At 37.2% G+C, this 25,499-nt stretch overlaps 1 protein-coding gene across 1 annotated transcript in view; it reads left to right on the top strand.

Moving 5' to 3' along the window:
* Window positions 1-21,212, top strand: part of LOC150100964 (parkin coregulated gene protein-like) — a 33,571-nt gene extending 12,359 nt beyond the window's left edge. Inside the window, exons 4-5 of the mRNA XM_090401946.1 lie at window positions 12,435-12,584; window positions 21,070-21,212. Coding sequence (XP_090258072.1) covers window positions 12,435-12,584; window positions 21,070-21,212 — 293 coding nt within the window. The remainder of the gene's footprint in view (window positions 1-12,434; window positions 12,585-21,069) is intronic.
* The last annotated feature ends 4,287 nt before the right edge of the window (window positions 21,213-25,499 follow it).

Below are 25,499 nucleotides of genomic sequence, written 5' to 3'. Positions count from 1 at the left end.
AAAATAATTTTAAAAAAAATATTTTTTTTCACTTACCATTTTTCCCACACCAGTTTCTTATTCCCACGCAGCTTTCTGGAGATAAAAAGACGGATTTAGTAGTCCTTCTTGGAGCTCTCTTGCGGGCAGGGATTGGAGTGGAAGCATTTTCCTCACTGGGACTGGCTGACGTTGATGGTTGATGAGAATAGGTCTGGGTATTCGGTTTGTTCAGTGAAGGTTCTGGATGTGGCAGTCTATGTTCCTATTGCTCTCCTTCTGTGTGAGCCAATTGGTTGTTCAAACCTAAATACTTTTGCAGAACATTTAAATATGCTTTTACTTTTTCATCTGCATGGTTATTTCTTATTTTTAAAATGGCACTCATTTCATCATCGAGTGTGTACAATTCACGCTCCTCCGGTGATTGGAGTAGCGTAAATTTTTTAAACATATTCATTTTCTAATAAGTGAACTCAATAAAGGAACAATGATACTGCGTAATAAAGAGAACAGTGCTCCACTTTGAAGTTACCTGAATCAAATTCAGGTAACTTCAAACCATTCACGAATTCTATGTTGGTAAATTTTTTAAATTTATCCTGATTTTGGCTGTAACAGTAAACGATTCGCTCCGGTGGGTGGTTTGATTAGTTGATTACAATGTTCTATGAGAGACAACACGAATGTTGTTTTTCCTGACTGAGTAGCTCCCGAAATAATGCATGTAAATGGATATATGAACATATCGAAAATGATAACATAATTAGACTGTGATTATTTTTATATAATCAGAGATCATGTAAAAACAAATAGATACTTGTTTTTAATATCAAAAATTCTCCCCATCAAGAATTTTTTTTATTACAGTCACCATGTAATCATGCCAAGACGATTTTTTTCTTTTTAAATTCTAAGATAGAAAAAAAAGCTATTGTGGAATAATAGTAACAATAACATTGATGTGAAAATTGTACAAGAGAACAGCGACACTGCAAATTATAGTGTTGGGAAACAATCATGGATTTTTACCTACCAGGTAGAATGTTGTTTAGTTTTCTGTCCCATAGATGGCATCTTTTGCTTATGGGGTATGTGAGTGTAAGGAATTATCCTTTAAAATACCCATAAGGAAAAGTGCATGTGTCTGTTGACACTATGTGCTTCGCAAAAGTGTGTCCAAATCTTTTTGTTACAGAGGTCGTTTTGAGCTGACAGCTCCATTTGTCTCTATGGATAGAAAATGATACAGGAATTTGGATGTTTTGTGGCTCACCCCTTACTGCTGCTATCATAGATTCCAGATTAATATCAGTGGCCACGCGAGAATTTAAAGTAATGCCTTTGCATTTGGTCACAGTCTTACCCCCCTCCGCGTTCTGTAGGAATAAGATTTGGAGCCTGTGGTAATAAACTCAACTATAAAGTCACCGTCAAGTTCGTCGCCTAGCTCACCAATGTAGTGACCAGTGGACGGTGAGTAATCACCTGGTTTTTCACTGAAAATGACAGAATCAGTATCTGTGTATAAAAGCCATCTTTGCAAATGTTCCCTCATGACCTCATATAACTTTATCCTACCGTAGGCAGCTACAAATGAGGAGATGACAGCATTCCCTTTCCTACTTTCAGGCTCAGTGCTTTCAATAGGAGAGTAGGCAACCATCATCTGCTCTTCAAAAACTAACCTGGCATCTTGGATAACTTTACTGTTATCTAAAAAAGTTCTACTAGGTCTTAATAAGAGGAAATCACCTGGGTCTGAGTTCTTAACATTCTCATACCAAGCCTTCTCCATAGGGAATTCAAACAAAGTTTAGCAGGTGAACGTTTACCAGGATTTTTACTAATGTGTTCACTATTTAACATAACACCTTCCCTTAGCAAAAACTCATCCAGATAAGACTGTCAGTTTTGACCTTCAGGCCATCCAGATACTTCCTGTTTCAGCTTCAGAAAGGTATCAATGTAGTGAGCAAAGAAGTTTTCTTCACCTTCAAATTTTTGAGGAAAATACCACACCACGTAAAATTGTAAAACTTTATAACTGCAAGCATATGCTAAATCTAATTCTGGAGTGCACCAATAACCTGTAAAAGATTGGTCCGTATGAGAGCATAATGGGGCCATTTCGGAAGCACACTTTCCACATAGGGGAAAGATTAATTTTTTGTTAACTGTGATGGGCAAAGCTGATAAAAAGATATCGGTAGGTGCTTCCACTTTTGCATGGCAAATACCAGAGTATACCCCAGGAGAATAGTCAAAAAAAGTATCGAGAATAACTTCGGGATGCCCAATAGGAAATACCTGGTATTTCATTACCCATGGATAAAGGCTATTGAAGTCCAAATAGCGAATAACTTCCCCTTCTGACTGAATTTTGTGATATATTTTGTAGCAGTCTGGAATATTAAGAGCAGCAATAAAGTTTTCAAGGCTGTGTTTTCAGAAATTTCTGTATTAAATTGCGCATTCCCTAATTGAGATTACGTCGAATCCTTTGCTACGAAAATAGTTTTCGCGATCCTTCGTTTGCTCAAAAAGGGAAATCATGTCTCTGTTTCTGTATGGTTGGTATGTACTTGGTCTGTAGCATTTTTGACACCCATGGTAGAAGAGACTGTAATATTCATATAATAAGCTTCCACATTTCCCATCAACAAAATAAGGTCCAATGTGGACTTCTTCCCCCACAGAACGTGCATGTTGTATGGTTCTGCTGTTCTTGCCATTTGAGCCAAGACAAAGCCTTTTGACTTTGCATGTTTGCCCCTATGTAACCCCGAGCAGGAAGTATGGCCAAAGTGTTAGGTTTCCAAAAGTTTTGGAGAAATACTCTCAAACATAATCCTGCAATTGTAATGTCATGGAGAAAGGGATCAATCTGGGTGAGCTCTATGAAGAGAGTGCAAAAAGTGTTGCAACTGTCATGCAAAACATGCACATCATCTTTTGTATGAGCTAAAAGTTCCGCTTTCAGGCAGTATTCACTGTCTAGCTGATTTTCGTACCAAGTCTCGAACTCTGTACGAGTTTCTTTGTTCATAAATTCCGGCTGGAATATGATTTTTTGGGGATGACTCCATGATAATCCAGAGAATCGGATGTGTGAAACATATGAGGAAAGAAACCCTTATGAACTTCTAGGAGATCAAACATGGCTGGAAGTTTCCTAAGTGTGACACTAATGTAGGAAAAACTGTCAAGAAATATGATGCTTAATGGGTCTTTGCATCAAACACTACACGGGGTTTGACGGTGTAGTGGTTGTCCCCGTTTCATGATATTCTTGACAGAAAATAACTCATCTAGAATCTGACCCACACAGTTTTCACCCCAGAACTCACGTTCGTGACTACCAAAATCAACAAAACAGAAACATGGCGATGATTTTTAGCAATAGTTTCTATCAAAAAAATCATAGAAATTTCCTTATTTGAGACCTCTGATTTTTGCACAAAACACATCTGTTTTGGGTGAACTAATTTGCAGTGGCGGCAGAAATTTTAAGGTGTACAGATGTGGCTTTTATCTGTAGAGAAAGTATCCAAACACTGTCCGCAATGATAGAGTTTTGAACAAATATTATTTTGTATGTATAAATTCAGACAATTGTTGCCGTAGAAAATATCTATTGCATGACTCACACAAAAGAAGGTTCTGCACATTATGATTGGCGTTTGTGTGGCAGCGGATGCGCACACGTTTTTACATCTATGCATTTGTAATTTGATAGAAGTGCTGTATGTCCGAAAGCAACTGGAACAATAATATTTATTCCTAAGCAGAGCTGGCACACTATGCACCATATCATAATGAGAGTTGCGGTATAAAAGACAGATCTGTTTACTTGCATTTGCACCATGAGACACCACAGAAAATTCAGCATCTGCCGAAAAAATTACGATTTGGTATTCTGGAGTCAAATGCTTTTGAAAGAGATCTGCTTCTGGAATACCGCAAGAAATGAGCGGAACCCCTGCAATTTTGTGGAGAGTTAAAGCCCTCTTTGTTTTTATCTGTTTACGATCTAAACGCACTTGTCTGTATGTTGCAACATCATCAGTGTGTGAAGAATCATCCAGAACAAGTGCTCGGGCCATGCAAAGATTGTCTTTGTTTTTAATTTCCACAACAGCTCTTTTGATTTTCATAAATTCATCCAGGCTTATCAGCGTTCTTCTTTTTACATTGGTTCTTCCACCACCATTGTTACAGATATTAATCAGTACAACATTGATAACAAGATAATTTACAAAAAGAAACTCACATTTCGATTGGGCGGCAGCATAAAATGCATCAACTATCCTTTGGATAGTTAGTTCAGAAAGCACCATGAAGGGTAAGTTAATATTGCTTTCTAAACTGAATGCACTAATGCCCAACTGAAAGTGAGAAAAAGTTCCTGAACTTGATAAATGCTGAATGATCTTATTAAGCATATCTCGAAAAAATTCAAAAAAACAATCTGGTGAAAAGCGTTCAAGATGACGAAATCGAATTTGATACTCTAATTGACGAGTACCTAATAGAATTACGTGATCGGCAACCGAAACAGTATAAAAATCCCTGTAGAGTGAGGGTTCAATAATAGAAGTAGAGACTTTAGTTTCACATCCAGAAACTGAATGTAAATTATATAAATTTTCGGGGGTCACGACTTCCTCCAGCCACACCAGCGATTGTTACATGAGGATCAACACCACATCCTGTGCTTTGTTCATTTTCTCCGGTCAAATCAACCTCTAGAAAAATGGGGTGATGATTAAAAACATTCTCATCGCCATCAACAAAACGAATAACGGATGATTGCTATTAAAAAAAAAATTACTTTCTAGATTTCAGAAATATCGTTTAGAAATAAAAGAAATCATAATCATCATAAGATGTTTTTGCAATTTCGATACTACATCATGATGTTTTTACTAAGAATATTTTACTAAACATTAGTCCTCAACATCTTTTCCCAATCACTAACAAGCAAATATATATGTGTATATATATATATATATATATATATTATGTAATGACTAAGAGCATTTCACTTAACACAAAAACAGTTTGAAATATCTTCATGAATATGTTTTTAATTTCCATTGCAAAAACACCTTATAACTTTATATATTAAAAAGAAAGACAAAATTCGGTAATGTAGTCACTGTAAAAAAAACTCAATGTCATCCTAAGCTGATTTGGCAATTTAGACACTACATGAGGCTTTCACTAACACCATTTTACTAAACATCAACCCTCAATATCTTTCCCAATCCTAACAAAAATATACAGTAAAACCCCTTTTTTACACTTTTCAGAAAAAAAGTGCAAATTTTTTACATTTACTGCAAATAAATAGCAGGAAATGTAAAACAAAATTTAAAAAAAAGGCTAAAAGATGACTTACTGCTATTATGTGAGTCTAAGCTCAGTGGATGTGGCGTTTGCCAAGCATGGCGCTTGGCCGCACTTGAAGACTTGGTTTCGAGTCTAGTCGGCGACTAGAGGAAGAAATTTTTCTAAGCCTTTTTTCGACAGGTTCCCGAGTCAGTCGATCTCTGGCACGGGCAAGCAGGTTTTTCCTCCCGGAAACTCGTGTTTTTCATCCTGTAAACTCAAGAAAATCGATCGTAGAACCCACATTATTTCAGACAAATATATTGTGTTAGGGACCACGAGATGGCGGCACATTTGAGCCGTCTCTCTTCACTGAGTACCGCTTAATTAGTGATAGCCTTGGGCCATCTATCTCTGATTGGTACCAATCAGAGATAGATGGCCCTTTAAATGGCCTCGCCTACTCCCCGTATACGGGAATAAAAAGGCGTTAGCTGATTTTTTTAGCTGATTTGAAAATAAATGAATTTTCAATGTATACTTACATTTATCTATTTAAAAAAAATCTTTAATTGTTGATTGTTTTTGCTTTTTTTTTTTTTTTACTTAACGCCAGATTGCTTTGCATTCTTGCGCTAAGTAAAAAGCTGGAAACACAGCTGCCACTAGACTCTACTCTACTCTAAGAATTCCCATCCTTTAACAGGAAAGACATACCCCAAAATGTATTGGAAAATTAGTACACTCATCTATAGACAACCAAACACAAAACATGTCGACAATAACCGATGCGTGTCACCCTGGGAAAATTTCAAGATATCTTATCTCAAAAACATCGCCCATAATTCCATAGCCAAACCAAAACACCATGTGATATCATAGAGAGACATATGTACCCCAGAAATTTCCAAAAACATAACGTCACGATTCTTATCTCTAAATATCACCCATAATCCTTTAAGCGAACGAAACACACCACGTGATGTCCCTGATAGACGAGGGCTCTAACGAAATTCCAAACATTCCAAACTATAACAACACACATCCACGTCACGATTCCTTATCTTATCTTGATCTTGATCTGGTTAAAAGTGTCCCACCAATCACGACACGATTTCTTATCCACTAATATATGTCCCTTTCCATTCAAAACAACAACGTCATTTATTTACAACTAACAAATGACAGCACTTATCTTTACCTTTATCTGATAACAACAAACATTCACATCACGATTCCTTATCTTATCTTGATCTTGATCTGGTTAGAAGTCCCACCAATCACGACACGATTCCTTATCCACTAATATACCTCCCTTTTCCATTCAAAACAATAACGTCACTTATTTACAACTAACAAATTACGTCACTTATTTACAATAAGAAATGACGTCACTAATCTACATCTGAAAACAACACACACCGATGACCTGATTTCTTTTCTTATCTTGATCTTGATCTGGTCACTAGTGCCCCACCAATCACAACACGAATCCTTATATCAACCATCACTCATAATTCCATACACGAACCAAAACACAAGAACTCAGATCACTGACACATATACCTCCAGGGAAATTCTAACCCCATGACGTCATCAAATGAACAACCAATCACGTCACGATTCCTTATCTTATCTTGATCTTGATCTGGTTACTAGTGGGGCCCCTACTACTTTCGTTTGGTTTATATTTGTTCTTTGTACATAATTATTTAGCGATTTTTTTTTCAGAAGAATGCCAACTTGTCATTTTTTCAAGTCCAAAAAATATTTTATTATTATTATTATTATTCGTAACACCTCCAAGGAGTCCGAAGACGCATCTCGGGAGGACACCTATTGTACAACTCTCCATCACCACCACCACTACACTGACCCTCTACTACCAATCATCTACATCAGCGCTATCTACCGCCCACCACCACCCCAACTAGTATTTTTTGTCTGTAAATTGCGTGTGTTCTGAAGGGCGGATTTGTCTGTATGCAGGATGAAAAACACGAGTTTCCGGGAGAAAAAACCCTGCTGCCTCCGTATGAGATCGGCTAACTGACCTTCAATTGAAAAAGTCCATATAAAGATTCCTTCATGATGAGACTCGAACTTAGCCATTTTCCAATTGAAGGGCGCAATACCATCGTTTTTCCAATTGCGCTACGGAGGCGCTTAAAAAATTAAATTTTTTTAAATTTAAAATTGATTTAAAAATTGTATCCCTCCTCTTTATAATGGCGTTAGTGTAGGTGATGATGGTAGTGGTGGTTTGCCTTAGTTGGTGGCGTGAGTGCTGTAGATGGAGAGCTGTAGAGTAGGTGCCCTCCCCTCGATGATTATTTGGACTCCTTGGAGGTGTCATGTAATAATAATAATATTTAATGTTAGAATCTTTTCGTTCTTTATTCAATGCTATTTATTTAAAGCAATGACATTTTAAAGGTTTACTACAAAAACAAAAAAAAATCAGCTAACGTCTTCTATTCCCTTACACGGAATAAGAAGGGCCACTATTTTTTTTTTTTTTTTTATTCCAGATATATTTTCCAAGCACATTACTATTTATAAACTATTTATACGATGATGTTACATTACTAATTATATGACAATAATTTTTCCTCTTTTAAAATCCTACTCAAACATACATATGATTTATTAACATAATACAACTTTCGTTTGCCAGACGCTAATCCAAAGGAATTAATTAGGCCTTGTTTAAATATCCCTTTCAGTGAGAAGTGGCAACTTTGCCACTTTGCATCAGAAACATTACCATTATGGAGGGGAATGAAATCTGCACTGAAGAATTCTTGTTTCCTCCAAGGATTGCATCCTCTCTCTCTCTCTCTCTCACTCTCAGAAAATGCTTTTATCAACTGCTGCTCAAAAAGGTTGGGAGACCAGGATATAGTATATTCGTTTGCTATATTATATCAGTAATATAAAACTGTCCATGCGGTTAGCCTAGTAGCTATGCGCTTCGCGTGTTATATTTGTTAATTTAGTGAGATTTTATCTTATCAGTTTGTTTGTTTTCGGATGATAAAATAGAAACATACCAAGTCACTTCCTTGTGAGACCGGCAAATTAACTATCACGTGGAAAGGAATGAAGGAGGTAGAACCATAACAAAGTATGAAGTTACCAAAGCAGTATATTCATTTGAATTCATTAGAATCCTCGATCATGTAAACAGGATTGAGGATTCTAATGCATGGAGGACCCATTCTTACGTGCACAGCTCATTGTACCTTGACTTAAATGCATTCACTATCCCTGCACTCACCACACTCTCAAGCAATGCATTCCAATCTCCCACCACTCTCCATACAAAAAAAAATCTACTTCTCACTCCTTTGCTCACACCCACCATAGACAGCTTCCAGGGATGGCCTCTCGTTCTCTCTCTGGAGACAGAGGGATAACGAGATATTTTCAAATATTCTATGAAAAATCTCATTCCACGTTAATCTGGTAATTATCCCTTACCAACTTATGTCTCGATCATATCTTCCCTCTTCCTTCTATCCACTAGGTTCTGCAATTTACATTCTCTCAATCTGTCTTCATATTCCACATTCCAGAGACCAGAAACCAACTTAGTCAATCGTCTCTGAACCCTATCCGCATCCCATCATCTTTTTTAAACCAGCTGACTAAATCTCTCCACATTAATCCTTGTGTGATGTGATCAAAGATTTGTACAAATGAACAAGAACAGCGACATTTCTACACGTCAGTATTCTTCTTATCATTCCCATAATCCACTGTATTGTCCTCACATTTTAACAAAATATCCATTAAATTTTATTTCACTATCCACCATCACTCCCAGATCTTTCATCACCTCTAAAATTTCTCCACGAATTCTTCATCCCTTCTTTGCTTCCCAAATTTTAAAATCTTACACTTTACTATATTAAACTGACATCCCCACACACTCACGTATTCAGACAGTCTTTTTTATATCCTCTTACAGCATCATCCACAACATCTGCTCTATTTCTTATAACTGTCCCCAACTTTGCATCATCTGCAAATAGGTGCATATCACCATTTAAGTACTTTTGCAATCTCATTTGTATATAAATTAACGAAAAGGGGCCCCAAAAGATTCCGAGGAACCCAGTAATGACTTTCTTCTTCTGGAATATCACTACCTTATACACAACCTGCTATCAATCAGACAGTCAATCTCCAATCCAACGCACTAATGTACTTTCCAACCCCGTCTATACCAATTTAACTACTACTATTACTTTGTCTTGTGGAAATCTATCGAAAGCCTTCGCAAAATCTAATATACGATTGTACATGCATCTCCCATGTTCCAATGTATTCATCACCTTGTTATAATAAATGAGCAGATTGCTAAAACATGAACTTCCTTTTGCAAACCCATGCTGTCCATTACAGAGAATTCTACTCCTATTCACCCAGTTTTGAATTCTTGTCCTCACTATCTTCTCCAACCCCTTGACCACAACTCCAGACAAGCAGAATGACTATAATTCAAAGCCTTATTCTTACCGTTCCCTTTGTGAAGCAGAACAATTTTGACATCTTTCCATTCCTTTGGGATCTTGGCTAATCTAAAACTAATGTTACAAATTACTTTAAAGCAGTTTTTAACTCCCTGGAATATTTCCTCAAGGCACGCGTTGATATACCATCAAAGCCCATGGCCTTGTTGACATCAAGTTTACTCAAATCTCCTGCAGACTAATTATCAGTGGTTCCTCTCCCATTCCAACTGCTCTCAAATTCTGCATTGTGTTTCAATCACAAGGATGGAATACTATATTAAACACCTCTACTATATCCTCCTCCTCAGGGTATATCATTCTCCCATTATCACTTTATTATCCCATTGTCACCCACATCATCATTCTTTTATCTACTGGCCACATATCGAAAAAACTCCGATATCAAATGTAGGACACTTTTGCTACCCTTATTAATGAGTCACCTTCCTTGTTTTTTGTACTCTTCGTGTAAATGATTATCTCCACTCATTTTGTGCTGCCTCCACAATGCCTTTTTCTTCCAGACTGCATGCTTCACCTCTATAGTCATCCATTTTACATGTACCTTATTTAATCTCCTGACCTTTGGAATACACTCAGTTTTTGCCTCTGCCAGATACCTCCTGAGACCAACCAACATTGATTTCCTTCTTATCCAATTCCTCGTTCCATGATATCGCTGCAAGCTGCTTCATGACTTGCCTTATAGTTCAGCATACAACCCTTTCTCCCAATGGTCTTGATATGGCTGGTCACCACTCAAATGTCACTTTCACCAAATGGAAGAAGATGTGACACTTCACTTACAACAATATCTTCTGATGAGATAATCAAATCTTAGACTTTCGAACCACGTGTGGCCTCTATTACATACTGATTAAGGTAGCTGTGCCTTAAAAACTCAAGCAATTCATTCTCTGTGGTTCTTAATGCTGCCTCTTCATTCCAGTCTATATTACCGTAATTGAAGTTTGCATGGAATGATCACCCTTTTCTTATTAACCAGACCAATTTGCCTAAACATTACTTTCTTGCTGCCTTCCGCATTACCAGGTTTATAGCAATACCCTACTAAACATTTCATCCTGTCCACTTCCACTTCACATTATTGCTTCAAAACAACTATCAGTATTTGCTCCTTGCATCTTTACCCTAGATGGGCCCAACTCCTCTGCCATCATTAATAGCACTCCTCCTCCCTTTTTGCCTTGCCTGTTTTCATGAAAGACTGCCTATCCCATCATCTCTATTTCTGTCAGAAAGTCGTCCTCGTTCAACGATGCAATTTTTGGGCGACTGAACTCTATCAATGCCAGTTTCATTTCCCTTGTTCCGAATACTTCTAGCATTTGTAAACATATACACTAGCTCATTTCTGTTGCTATAACAAGTCCCACTGACCCTACTTCTTGGATATCACTCCTCCCCATTCCTTACTGTTATTCACTGTCTATGATCACTATCAAACTACGTTTGATAGTGATCATAGACAGTGAATAACAGTAAGGAATGGGGTAATATTATAATATTACACGGTGTAATATTGTAATATTACACCGCCTCTCCCCAGGCCCTCCATTCTTTTCCGGTCTACCCAGTGCTCCTTCACTCTCTCTCGTTCTTTTCACTTGTACCACTCACCTCTTCATGCACAATCTTGCCTACCTTACTCCCCTGCACTTCTACAGCACCTCTTGCTTCCTCAGGTCCTGCATAATTTGATTTAAAACACAAACTATGATTTTGGAATACAATTAGAGTGAATATTTTATATTCATGCTAATTATTATTATTTTTAAGTGAAACTCCAAGTAGTCCAGGTAATCATCATGGGAGGGCACTCTACGCTACTCCACTACACATATCTCACTGTCTCCCCTAATACTTCATTCTCCAAATACACACTACACCACTACTACTATCATCAACGCTACCTACCCTCATCACCATGCAGGATGAAAAGTCAGAGTGTCTAGGAGAAAAAACCCTTCTACCTCCGTGAAATTGGTTAACTCACCTTCAATCGAAAAGGCCCATATAAAGATTCGTCACCACCAGAATCGAACTCAGGTTTTTTCAAATCGAAGGGCGCTATATTTCACTGTGTATGTACTCCATGCATCTTCTAGAGATATTTCCATTGTAAATGTTCATTAGAACTATCCACCCACCCAGCTCTCTCTCTCTCCTACGAAATCCTTTGAAACACGTGCAGCTACCACCCGGTATTTCTTCACAGTCACTCTCCGCACTCATAGAATATTTCAGTTCCTCCTCCTTCATTCCTACTGCTTCTGTATTGTGGAACATCCTGCCTTCCCATATGTTTCCCAAGGAATACAATGCACAGGCCTTCAAATCCAATGTGAACAAGTTTGTCGCTTCTCATTTCTCTTCATATACACGGTACTAATGTACTATATGTTGGCCAAGCAACCCTTCGTATATGGGCTCAGTGTAAGTAATAATAATAAAAATTGCGTTAGGAAAATGATTATCACCTATGTGTTTGCAAATTCTTTTATTGTTATAGAAACGATTTTGAAATTAGATTCTTAAATGATTTGCTTCATAGTTCTCATTTTTTTATTTCTCCTGTAGAGGCCCTGGAAACTCATAATTTAAAAGTGATGATAAATACCTTTAAACTCATGCAACGTATGGCCACAGCATCCCCATTAGTTGGACTAGCACTAGTCCGACACTATCGCGATCTCTTACATGTTGCAAGGATGTTTAAAGGCAGAAACAGTAAGTTGTATTATTATTATTATTATTATTATTATTATTATTATTATTATTACTTAAATATTTTCTATTCATTTTGGACAACAACCTAGAACTAAAATTTCATTATGGTATTCTGTATAATTTTTTTAAATTTTTTAATAAAATCGACTGGGAAACGTATAAATTTCTTCGTTATGGCATAAAAAAACTTATACAGTAATATTTTATATTCATAAGTAGGGTATATACATTCTGACTATATTAATTATACTAGAAGAACTGTTGTACATGGGAGTAGTCTAAGAAAAAGACATGTTTTTTTGAAAGTTATATGAGTGAAAGAGTATTCATAAGTTCACACACACACACACACACACACACACATCAGCTAATGCCATTTGTTTCCTTGTTAGCCTTATCTAACTTTTAGAGACTGAGGGAAAAGTTCAGTCTCCACCAGATAACTGGTCCAATCAGATAACTGGCCCAAGACTATCAATAATTAAACACGCCACAGTGAAAAGATGCAGCCCTCTCATTGTCCCTAACACTACGTTTTACTATCTGAAAATTGTGTGGATTCTACGGTCGATTTTCTTGAATTTACAGGACGTAAAACCTGACTTTCCAGGTGAAAAAAACCTGCTTGCCCGTGCCCGAGAACTCGAAGAAACTTGCGAACCAGTAGGGCGAAGAAAAAAAAAAAAAGAAAAAAGTAAATGTTTCTTTAGTGGACAATTAGAATAGAACATTTTTTCAGGTAGTTTAACGGCAGAGGTTGCTTCCACTGAGCTATACAAGGCTTCTCAAAAATCTCATGATAAATGACATTTTGTTTCTTTCTTGTTTCAGAAATAGACATTGTGGTTGGGTCATGTTTGTCTGACGGTTTGAGGAAAAGAACAAAAGTGGAGATAGAGAGTCACACTTCAGGAGGAATATCCGATTTTGTTGCACCGAAATTATATATATATATATATGCTACTTCTTCCTATATAGAATATGATTTGGTTGGCTAGTTCCAAAGAGGCAACCATTCCTTCGTCATCCAAATGGTTATCTGATAACTTTACTTTCTGTGTCAAGATAGTCTTGGATGCGAGAACAAAATTTTGTAACATAAGCCTATTCTTACGCTTATTATTTTAAAAGATAATCAATATAAATATCACATTTTATAGAAGAAATAACTTTCAATCTGAGAAAAAAAAAAAAATAATATATATATATATATATATATATATATAGGGCAGTTCAATCTCTACTGGTAGCCAATCAGAGATAACAAGCCCAAGACAACCACTAATTTTAAGTAAGCAGCATCCAATAAAGAGACCTTGACAGGGTCCTTATATATGTGTGTATTGAAGTATGGGGAAGGTTGAATTCCAAGGGAATTCAGCCGTCCCCATAAGTATATGGGATGATGGAAGAAATGAGCAGTTGATTCGATAAGCTTGGTACTGAAAGGAAAGCGAATGGAGGGAGTCTGTGTGTGTGTGTGTGTGTGTGTGTGTGTGTGTGTGTGTGTGTGTGTGTGTGTGTGTGTGTGTGTGTGTGTGTGTGTGTGTGTGTGTGTGTGTGTGTGTGTGTGTGTGTGTGTGTGTGTGTGTGTGTGTGTGTGTGTGTGTGTGTGTGTGTGTGTGTGTGTGTGTGTGTGTGAGAGAGAGAGAGAGAGAGAGAGATTATCTGTTAAGCAGAACAGCCCTCTTCCGAATACAATCAAAAATTCTGAGGAGGTATCCATTGTGCCACAACAAATATGAGAACAATCGTCTAAAGTTGGAAGGATTTTGGGATATAGTGTTAGAACTTGAAAAGAAGGAATATTTAGAAAGTTTATATTAAACTTTTTTGCAAACTGATGATGCTATGAACATGATGTGTCTTTGACAGGATGGGCTAAATGCAAAAGTACAAAAGGATAGATCTGAACTTTAGTGAGTGGAATATTATCCTAAATGATGGGGAGTAATGCATGGAGTTCCTTTAAAGAAATAAAATAGGACTGTATGTTAGCGGTATTAAAATTTACTAAAGTATCTTTACCCCACTTGAGAATGGCAAACGACTGGTGTTTAAGGCATTGACCATAGAAAATCTCGAAGTTTGAATATTGTGAATACTACAAGGTTTTGTGAATGATAAAGAGTAATGAAGTGTACGTTATTAACAAAACTGTGTGTAGTATTGGACACTGTCGAGAGCACACCATCGATGCATAAGAGAAAGATAGAGATGAAACCACAGAACCTTAGGGTAAAATGTCATTGATGGATAAATTAGATGAAACAATATCATCTGCCATGAGAGATAATGGAAGATCAGAGAGGTAGTGAGCAATCCTCTCACAAAGGGTAGGAGGGAGACCATGAATGGCATCTTGGTAAGAAGTTGTTATGCCTAACTCCATCGAAATAACCCCATCACTTTGGAAATAATAACAGTAACAATACGAGCGCTTCTTCAATTTTTTCGGCGACCTATATCCAAAGATGGATATTGTTAATGAGGGGTGGGGTACTTGCTGGAATAATAAGAATAGAGAAACCCAGAAGCTAGTCTGTATTATGCATGTAAACACGCACACAGGGCCGCCACGTGCATGTACAAAGGCGCCTGATCAGGAGGAGCACCATTTCATTTTAATTTGAAAATGCTATTTTATGGAGACGCTGAAATATAACTTTGAACAAAGGCGCCTCTTACTCATGGGGCGCCCCTGTACGCACGCACGCTCACGTGTGTATATATATATATATATGTGTGTTTTTTTTTTCAGTGAACCTCTTGGATCATATTGAGTATGGCCAAAGAAAGCAGGAAAACTTGGGTGATATCATTCAGCAAACCCTAGAAGTCTTGGAGCAGACTGGGGGCGAAAACGCCTATACTGAGATCAAATACACGGTGCCAACTTATGTATCTTCTTGGCACAATTAACTCTTACCGCCAAGACATTTGCATGCAAAATCATCTAATAAGTGTATGAAACCAATGTAATAAAATGATATTTATCTTGAGTTCCCAGTAAATTATACACAGCTTGAAAATGTCACAAAAACTCACTGTCTTTCTTAGTGTCACGATCACATTACTAGAATTGTCAATGAAATTAGAATTATTGATCACAGTAGTTGTATCCAAAATCAGGAAACCATTTCCATTTTCATTTATTTGATAAGCGTTTTCAAAGTGTGGAGATCTGCCTAAGATAGAGAGTAACTCTTACTGTACGATGCAATATAAAGTACCTCACTTTCTGGTATAAACTATATTATTTAGCATATCCATCTCTCTCTCTCTCTCTCTCTCTGTTCACTGACATTATTTCAGGAATGTAGCTCATATCTAGGAGGTTCAGCGGGAACAAACGGTCTGGTAGTAATTGGATGAATTTACATTGTTTTAATTTATTGGAATAATGTTTGTACCCTTACTTCCTTAATGCATTTAGCTACATCCCCAATAGATTGGCATAGCGTCTTTCACAACTCACGTTGATTATCTTCATATAACACTTTCGTATGTTTCAGGTTGATCACTGTAAACTGCTGACAACTCGGATTTCTTCAGAATATCAGTGAAATGTTAAGTATTCATTTTTCCGGACATCCTTTCAAAATCAGAAGTATACTCACCAATAACAGCACTTCCACTTCAGTTAACAGATAGGACTATACATTCTGGTAAACAACATTGGATAGTTGGAAATCTCAGTAGCAAATTCATCTATCTGATTTGGAGTGTTAACTGCGATTCATCACTTCATATTATGAACTGCAACTGTCTAATGTTCACTTACAGTGAACTGTACAGCAAGCGTATCGAACTGAAATATTATTTGACGCAGCAACTCTTCTATGAAAATAGATTCAATAGAATTCCGTGTAAAATCTTCTCACGAATCTTTATAGCACTGAACTACTATAAATAGATAGAGAATTGAAGCAATGTTTGAAGAACGTATACAGCCATTTTCAGCATGCTTTTATAAGCAGCCACCATGTGTTTGTTTCTTGTAAATATTATGGGAAATGATCTTTTTCTTTTATGGCTTTCCATAAATGATTTTCCACACTTTTAAATTTTTAATTAATTAATTAATACATTTTTTACCATTGTGTATACCACTAACGAACATGTACGTGTATTGCAACAAAGCTAAAAGGAAAAAGCAAATGCTAAATGACTGGAATTATGCGCAATATCGAAATTCTAGAATGGGTTAGTGTTAGCCAACGTCCAGTGAGTTAACATAGATTGTCGTATTAGTCATTACTATTATTATTAAATGACACATCTTGAACTCCTTGGAGAGTCTCCCCAAGGAGTTCAAGGATACTCTATTCCTTATACATAACACCATTTTTCCTACTTAATCTTATTTTCTACTAAATAGGATTTTTGTATGTAAATTCTGTATGTTTCAGCACAGACACACAAAAAATGTGAATCTAAAATAAATAAATAAAGTGGCGACTTCACTTATTTATTTCCTTGCTATTTGCTGTGAAGGGCTACTTCATAGGTACGTGGCAAAAGGATGAATATCCTTTTGGTACATGGCATATTTTAACTATATTTGCTATTTAGCATTAAATTTTAATTGTAAATTAGTATTTAATCATTCTTGTGGAAAGGCCTAGACGTTGGTAATGCATTTTTACTAAATAGCTTAAGGAAACTACATCGTATACTAGGATATACATTAAAATAAATTTTAATACACTTCCAATATTTCGGCAACGTTCCAATATCACGTTGCCATTTTCACAGGAACTTAAAAACAAGACAGACACCTGCACGCAAGCACAGCAGACAGTAAATGAGGACGAAGCAGGAAGCTATTCTTTCTCCTAAAAGTCCTGTTGCATGAGACTGTCCCAAATTTGGGAAACCTACATCAAGATCTTCAGCCCAATCGCCCAAGAATGCCAACATTGCCCGCTAGCGGGGCACCATCAGGACTTTTAGGAGAAAGAATAGCTTCCTTCTTCGTCCTCATTTACTGTCTGTTGTGCTTGCGTGCACGTGTCTTGTTTTTAAGTTCCTGTGAAAATGGCAATGTGACGTTCCCGAAATATTGGAAGTGTATTAAATTTTATATTAATGTATATCCTAGTATACGTTGTAATTTCCTTAAGCTATTTAGTAAAAATAGTATTTAATCAACCTCCCGAAAAATCGCATTTACTTGTTACTCATTCGTTTAGATTTTTTTTTTTAAATCTAGAGAAAAATCTCAATCTCGAGATAATTGCTTATGACCAAGTCTATCAAGTTTCGCAATTTTTCATTTAGTTTTTATAGATTTTTATTATTTTACTCTGCTGTCTCAGATCTTAATCTTTCCCTGATATGTTACGTTCACTGGCCTGTCACAGCCCAAACCAGTCTGAAGAACGCATATAATTAACAAACATAACAAACACTGTCTTCATGGCCTTAGTTGCTTCAATGGTAATCTCAAAATAACAATTTATATAACCTCTCATGACCAAGTAACTTGGTTTTCTAGAAATGTAATTAATACCATGATAGCGTGCTAATTCTGACTACATAGGCTGATATATTTAAGCTGTCCATATTCGCCGGCACAGTTTGTGTGTTCTGCAAGACTTAAAAACACGAGTGTTCAAGTGATAAAACCCCTGTCACATTTGTATGTGGCTGGCTAATTTAAGCTTTACCTTTATCCTTTTGCCCTTTGTTCTAGATGGACAGTGTTTCTATCCATTCTATTAAAAACTCATCCATATTAATCCGGTAAAAAATCTATCGTCATATACGTCTCAAATAGATCTCTCCTTCTCCTCGATCCCCAAGAGACTCTGCAAGTTGCGTGCCTTTCATTTCATCGTGTTTAACATTACATAAGCCAGAAACTATTTTAGTCAATCATATGTGGACCCTTTCCAATATATCTTCATCCTTTTGAAAACCAAATGACCAAATAAATTTTTGCATGGTAACTATAAATGGTTTGATTAAAGTCTTATATGGGTATAATGGAATCGTAACATGCTTTCTTCAACATCAGTGTCCTGCACATTATTGCCATAATCCTCTGTGCTCTACTCGTAGGTTTAGCAAAATGCTCTTGAAAGTTTAGGTTCCTATACACTATTACCTCAATGGATCACTTATTTCCTTTACATTCTGTAAAATATAGTAATTCCATTGTATAAAAATGGTGCAATGACTGCCGTATCCAACGATCGACCTATCAGCATCTCTGCAATGGGTGTAAACATTTTGGAAAGGTTGGTCAGACGAAGCATAGATTAATGAGTTGACAGAGAATCCATATTGTGCAATGAACATGATAGATATACTAAGGGAAGTCATGTGTGAGCAAATAGTTCATATTCTATAATAAAGTCACAATTTAATTGGATGAAGGGAATGGATACCTCATGATACTTTTGGACTGTTAATGCAGAATAAAGTATGGAGGATTGTTGCATAAATTGGATAATATGGGAATAGATTATAAAATATCATCATTACTACTACTACTAATCCTACTAATTAGCAGTAGTAGTAATGGTTAGATTAGAAACTGGCCACTGATTAGAAACCTTTGTGCAGATGTACTTAAGCATCACTTACGCGGAGTGCAAAATATTGTCACGTGCATCACCATGTGTTCTAGGCAATTATTTAAGTGCGGCTGGTCAGTAATCGTCAATAGCGGAAAATGTGGAAAACACAATGTGGAAAGCAAAGGATCTTTCGGAGTTCGATAAAGGGGTTATTGTGTGTGAGTACCCACCTAGCTAGTGCCATCATTTTGAAAATAGTAGAGCCGACTGGTTTCTCAAAAGGTGAGATATTATGGATGTTTAATGAGTGGAAAAAAAATCTACAATACTTGTCTAAGAGGAATGACTGTGATCTTAAACAGTCTGTCAGGAACGAGGTCGCCGTCGTCTGCACTCTGCACTCCCGAATTTTAAAATCTGTAGCGTTGCAACACTGATTTGAAAAATCTTACTCACTCGTTCATTCACATTTGCAAGCTACATCTGGCCTATTCTTCATAGCTCTACCCAATTTTGCATAATATTGCAATCAACTGTCCCTCCGAATTTTTTTCCTCAATATCTCTAACATACGAGTTAAACAACAACGACTTGGAAAGAGACCTTTTCGGGCGTATCACTCGTGACTATTCTCTTTTGGAATATCGCAACCACATGCAGCCTATTGATCACCATGAGGCATCAATCTTCAAATCAGCGCACTAATTAACTATCCAACTCCATCCAGTCTTATTATTAACTTGTCATGTGGCAGTCTATCAAAGGCCTTTGCAAAATTCCAATATACTAGTGTATACCTCTCCCTTTTCTAATACATTTGTCATGCTATTATAACAAGTAAGCTAACTGCTAAAACAAGATCTTCTTTTAGCAAATCCAGGCTGTCCATTAAAGAGAATGATGTTGTCAACCAAGTTTTGAATGGGTTGGAGAGGTCCTCGCTGACCTCTCCAACCCTTTAACTACTACAACAAACAGATTGGCCTATAGTTCGAAGCCTTAGACCCATCAGTTACTTTATGAAGAAGGACAACGTTTTGTCCTCTTTTCACTTCTTTGGAACTTGGCCCAGCACAAGACTAACCTTAAAAAAAAAAAAGGGTACATTGAAGCTGTTGTTAACTCCCTGGGACATTTTCTCAACACACACACACACACACACACACACACACACACACACACACACACACACACACACACACACACACACACACACACACACACACACACACACACACACACACACACACACACACACACACACACACACACACACACACACACACACACACATTGAAGTTCTACAGTCGTTTACTCAACTCCTCATATACGTGTCTACAGATATACATACATGTATCTCCTGTTCTCACACCATCGATGGCTAAATGTTATTCATATAATGCACTTTCGCAAACTTTAAAAAAAGCAAATAAACCTTTTCGCCTGATTTTTGTACTCTCATTGCTAATTATTGTCATTCATTTTGTGTTGCTTCGATGTCTTCTTCTTCTTCCAAATTGCATGCATCACCTCTTCATTCATCCACTTCACATCTACTTTATTTAACCTTATAATTTTGGAATGCATTCATTCAGACATTGTCTCTTCTGTCAGATAGTTCCTGAGCAGGGCTCCCTAGAAGTATTGATCGCATATCCTTTAAATTCCTCATTTCATGATATAGCTGCAAGCTGCCTCCTCAATTTGTCATTATCACTATCAATATTGTTTCATATATAGTATGGAAAAAAAAATTCCACTGATAATTATATCCCTAACTATCGATGGATTCTTTGGCGAATAAAGCATTAATAACAGTGGATTACGTTCTCGAAATGGGCACCTTGTCTTTGAAGGCAGGTTTCGTAGCGCATGCGAAGGATCTCTGTCATCTTGGAGAACAACGTTTGGGATATGTGTTGGACATATCAGGAAATTTTATCCCTTGATTCATTAAGGTTTGAAAGCGAGTCATGATGGCATACTCATTCCTTCAACCCAAACTAAGTCATCTAGTGATATGATATCAGGAGAACGTGAAGAATATAGGAATTCTGTGAACTTCGAAATGAACCTCCAGGGGAAATGTTCTCATAAATAGGCTCTGTAACCACGTGATGACTGACAGTTGCTCTGTTCTGTTGGAGTACCTGTGCCAGGAAATGGAATGTTTTTTTCACGACACATACCATGCAAATCCTGGTTGAATGGAACCAACACATTCCCGATATAGCGTTCCCTATTCTAGATCACCTTCTTCATTGAAGTAGGGCCCAGTTATGTCATGGCCGGAAACCTCGTGCCATGCGATGACTGACTTCATGCTGTATAAAGGTTTCTCTTGGGCAAATTCAGGTCTCGAGAAATTAAGAAACCTATAGGTTTGTCTGTTTACATGACCGCTTAGATGGAAATGCGCTTCGTCCGAGAACCAGACGTTTTAGGGAAAGTACGGTTCTTCATAAATATTGGCCAGCACACTTGCACAAAATTCCTGCCGTCCACGTAATCTATTGCTGTTAAACACTGATCCATCTGAATGACGTACGAAAAGGTACCCAGTTCCTTATGGATTCTCTGTAGTCACCGCTTCTGTACCCCACGTTTTACCGCTGTTTGGTCTTGACTGAGGTGGGGAGTGTTCGGATTATTTCGGTGACTAACACTTGTTTTAGTACGCTCGTGATTCTTATTTGTGTTAACAGATCGTGGTCTCTCTGAATACCCTTTCCATTGTGGCAGAACACTCCAGGTAAGGCGGAACCTCTCGATTAAGGCAATGATGACACTATTGCTTGGAACAAGCTTACAGAAGTGACGAACAAACTGCTCATAAACTTGTAGTAGGCTTGGATCATTTGCTCTACTAACTCTGTATGGACAAAAATAATGTTTAACAGCTCTAGCATTAATGTGCATGCAGTCGAACGGCATATCTAATAGTATGTACTAAAGGAGGTGTCGAAATTCAGTAGTTTTTTTTTTTTATGGGATACCATATATCCAGAATCCTTCTATGTCTGGTCATCACCTAGTGATCACTTCACAGTCATTTTCAGCAACTAAACTGAGATTTGACACTTCATTTACAATGACATCTTCTGATAAAATAATTTAATGTAAGTCATTTGATTGTCATTTATCCTATGCTACATTCTGCTAAGGTAACTGTCTCTCAAGAAATTCACTCCCTTTTTCTTCTTTACTTGGTTTAAAACAAAACAAGCAACTAACACCTTTTAATCCTTTATAGGGAGTAGGCGAAACCTCTTAACCCTATCTGGCTTCTAGAGACTGAGTGGGCAGTTCTTTCTCCACCTGTAGCCAATTCAGAGATAGCTGGCCCAAGATTATCACTAATCGTAAGAGGCAACTGATGAAGACGGGCAAACAAGTGAGCTGCCATCGCTTGATACCTAACCCTAGCAGGATATGTTATTGTCTGAAATGGTCTAGCTTCTACTTGCGATTTTCTTGAGATTACAGGATAGAAACCTGAGTCTCCAGTAGAAAAACACACTTACTCCTGCCAGAGATTGACTAAATGGGTAATCGGTCGAAGAAAGGCTTAGAACGTTCGTCTAGTTGGCGACTAGACTTGAACCTTTAGTCTATTTAGATACAAACGGCACTTCCAATCAGACTATTTTATTAAACCAATACTATGATGCGCATATTTACTATGAAACACATCATAGTAAATAATATTTAGAATTTATACAACTACTTTTACTCTTTACCCTGAGGGGTATCAGTATTCGTAACAATTATTTAATTTTGTGAAATTAGTTCTCGCAATTCTATAATCATACAGACAATCGTGGTTTACATATAAATTCATTTATGCTTTCGTTTGACCAATTTTTTTAAAAAAATATTTTATATTTAAGATATTTCTTGTCACATTTATGAAACATTTTGAGTTTTCCATGCTTATTTCTAATTAGATAAGAATATTTACATGACAAATACATTCAGTTTTGTATAATTATTCCATTTTTACTATCATTAATAAAATATAGTAAAACATTTTAGCACACTGTTATTTAATTCTGCATTACGAGTTCCTAAGGTTAAAGAAGATGTATTCTTAACTAATGACACACACACACACACACACACACACACACACACACACACACACACACACACACACACACACACACACACACACACACACACACACACACACACACACACACACACACACACACACACACACACACACACACACACACACACACACACACACACAAAATGTTTTTCTTCTTCAGCTGTCTGGATGTTTGCCTTGCTTAGTTTGATGGAAAGTGATCTCCTAAGGACTTTATGTGCTTCTGCAATGATCTTCTCCAACAAGGTCGTTGCATCTGGAAGGTATTCGTGGAACTTATTGAAGAATAAACTTATTGGAAGTTGGAATAGATTGTTTAAAACTGGGATGGAGAGCTGTAACATTGTTAAATGTTATACAGCTTCTTAAATATCAATAATGTTATACGTCGTTAAATAGAGATAAACGACGTTCGACTGGTGTCTTTTGCATTGTTCCTAGACTGTAGATGATTAGAAAATGGTTCTCTGGAGCGACGAATCACGATTACAAATGTTTTATCCTGATGATCGTGTTTGGATCTGAAGATTACCCGAGAAAGTCGTAGTTTTAGATACCTGGAGATATCCTGGACAACTTTATGCTGTGGAAGTACTTCGGCAGTGACCCTTACATGTTTCAGCATGACAATACTCAATGTAAACTGCAATGCGTGCCTGAGACTGGTTTCCACAAAATAACATTGAAGTATTCGACTGGCTGGCTCAGACTTCAGACTCAATCCCATTGAACATCTTTGGGATGAAATTGAACGCCGAATTCTCTCCAGACCACAGCGGCCGTTATCAGCAATGGGGTAGCTTTGCGCTAGGAATGGGAAAATATTCCTGTTGCGACGTATCAGAAATTAGCTGACAGCATTACCAGAAGGGTAGTTGCTGTCAATTAGACCAAGGTTCTCCGATTTGGTGCTAGAAATGTATTAAAACTCATTGTTTGATCCACAATTACTTGTCCAGATACTTTTGGCACCATAGTGCATAACAGATACCTTAACACATATGAGTACTATCAACTGACCACAAGCATGAATATTACTAAGTCTAGACATCAAAAGAGCATTTGACACTGTCAGTAATGTGACACTGTGAGTGTCGAAACCCAGACCAGTTTCGACCTTCATTGACCGGTTTCGACCTTTCATACCAAGGCAACTGGTATGAAATATTAGTTTTGCATTGTTTCAACCTTGGTATCGCCTCTGGGTCTAGCTGACAGCATTACTCGAAGGGTAGTTGCTGTCAATTAGACCAAGGTTCTCCGATTTGGTGCTAGAAATGTATTAAAACTCATTGTTTGGTTCACAATTACTTGTCCAGATACTTTTGGCACTATAGTGCATAACAGATACCTTAACACATATGAGTACTATCAACTGACCACAAGCATGAATATTACTACGTCTAGACATCAAAAGAGCATTTGACACTGTCAGTAATGTGACACTGTGAGTGTCGAAACCCAGACCAGTTTCAACCTTCATTGACCGGTTTCGACCTTTCATACCAAGGCAACTGGCATGAAATATGAGTTTTGCATTGTTTCAACATTGGTATCGCCTCTGGGTCTGAGTCCCACTGAAGAGACCTCAATAAAGGTCGAAACCAGTGTGGGTAATGACCCTTCCCATAATGCATAGCATTATACATGTCCACAAGAAAATGTGCATTGCATTATGGGATACTAAGGAAAGTGATGAGAACTTAGTCCACCTTTGTCATGCGTTGCCACAGTCCTGAAGATACTTCAAGTGCAAACTTTGTTTGCTTATACTTGAATAAAGGATTAAACTAAATATGTAATTTATAGTCTAACCAAGCGAAAAAACTTCCAACATCTTTATCTAATCCAGAGTAATTTAATAATTTAATAATAAGTGTGACACCTTTTGGCAACTAGCATATGGAAATATGAGTTCTGCATTGCTTCAACCTTGGTATCACCTCTGGGTCTGGCTCCCACTGAAGTCAAAACCGGTCTGGGTAGTGATCCTTCCTATAATGCATAATATTATACATGTCCGCAAGGAGACGTGCTTTGGATTATGGGATACTAAGGAAAGTGATGAAACTTAGTCCACCTTTGCCACGAGTTGCCCCAGTCCTGAAGATATTTCAGGCGCAAAGTTTGTTTACTTACACTTGGATAAAGGATTAAACTAAATATATAATTTAATAATGGAAGTAATGTAACATAAAATAAAAGGAAGTAATTCAAGGATAGTGTCGGCTTGGTTGGCCGAGTAATTAGCGTATCCGCTCTCCAGTCAAAAGG

This window comes from Typopeltis vanoorti, chromosome 12, assembly GCF_054136105.1.
Source record: "Typopeltis vanoorti isolate ZY-2024b chromosome 12, IOZ_Tvanoo_1.0, whole genome shotgun sequence".
In the NCBI taxonomy this organism is placed as follows: Eukaryota; Metazoa; Arthropoda; class Arachnida; order Uropygi; family Thelyphonidae; genus Typopeltis; species Typopeltis vanoorti.
The sequence above is the reverse complement of the archived record's forward strand: the minus strand, read 5'-3'. Positions and strand labels throughout refer to the sequence as shown.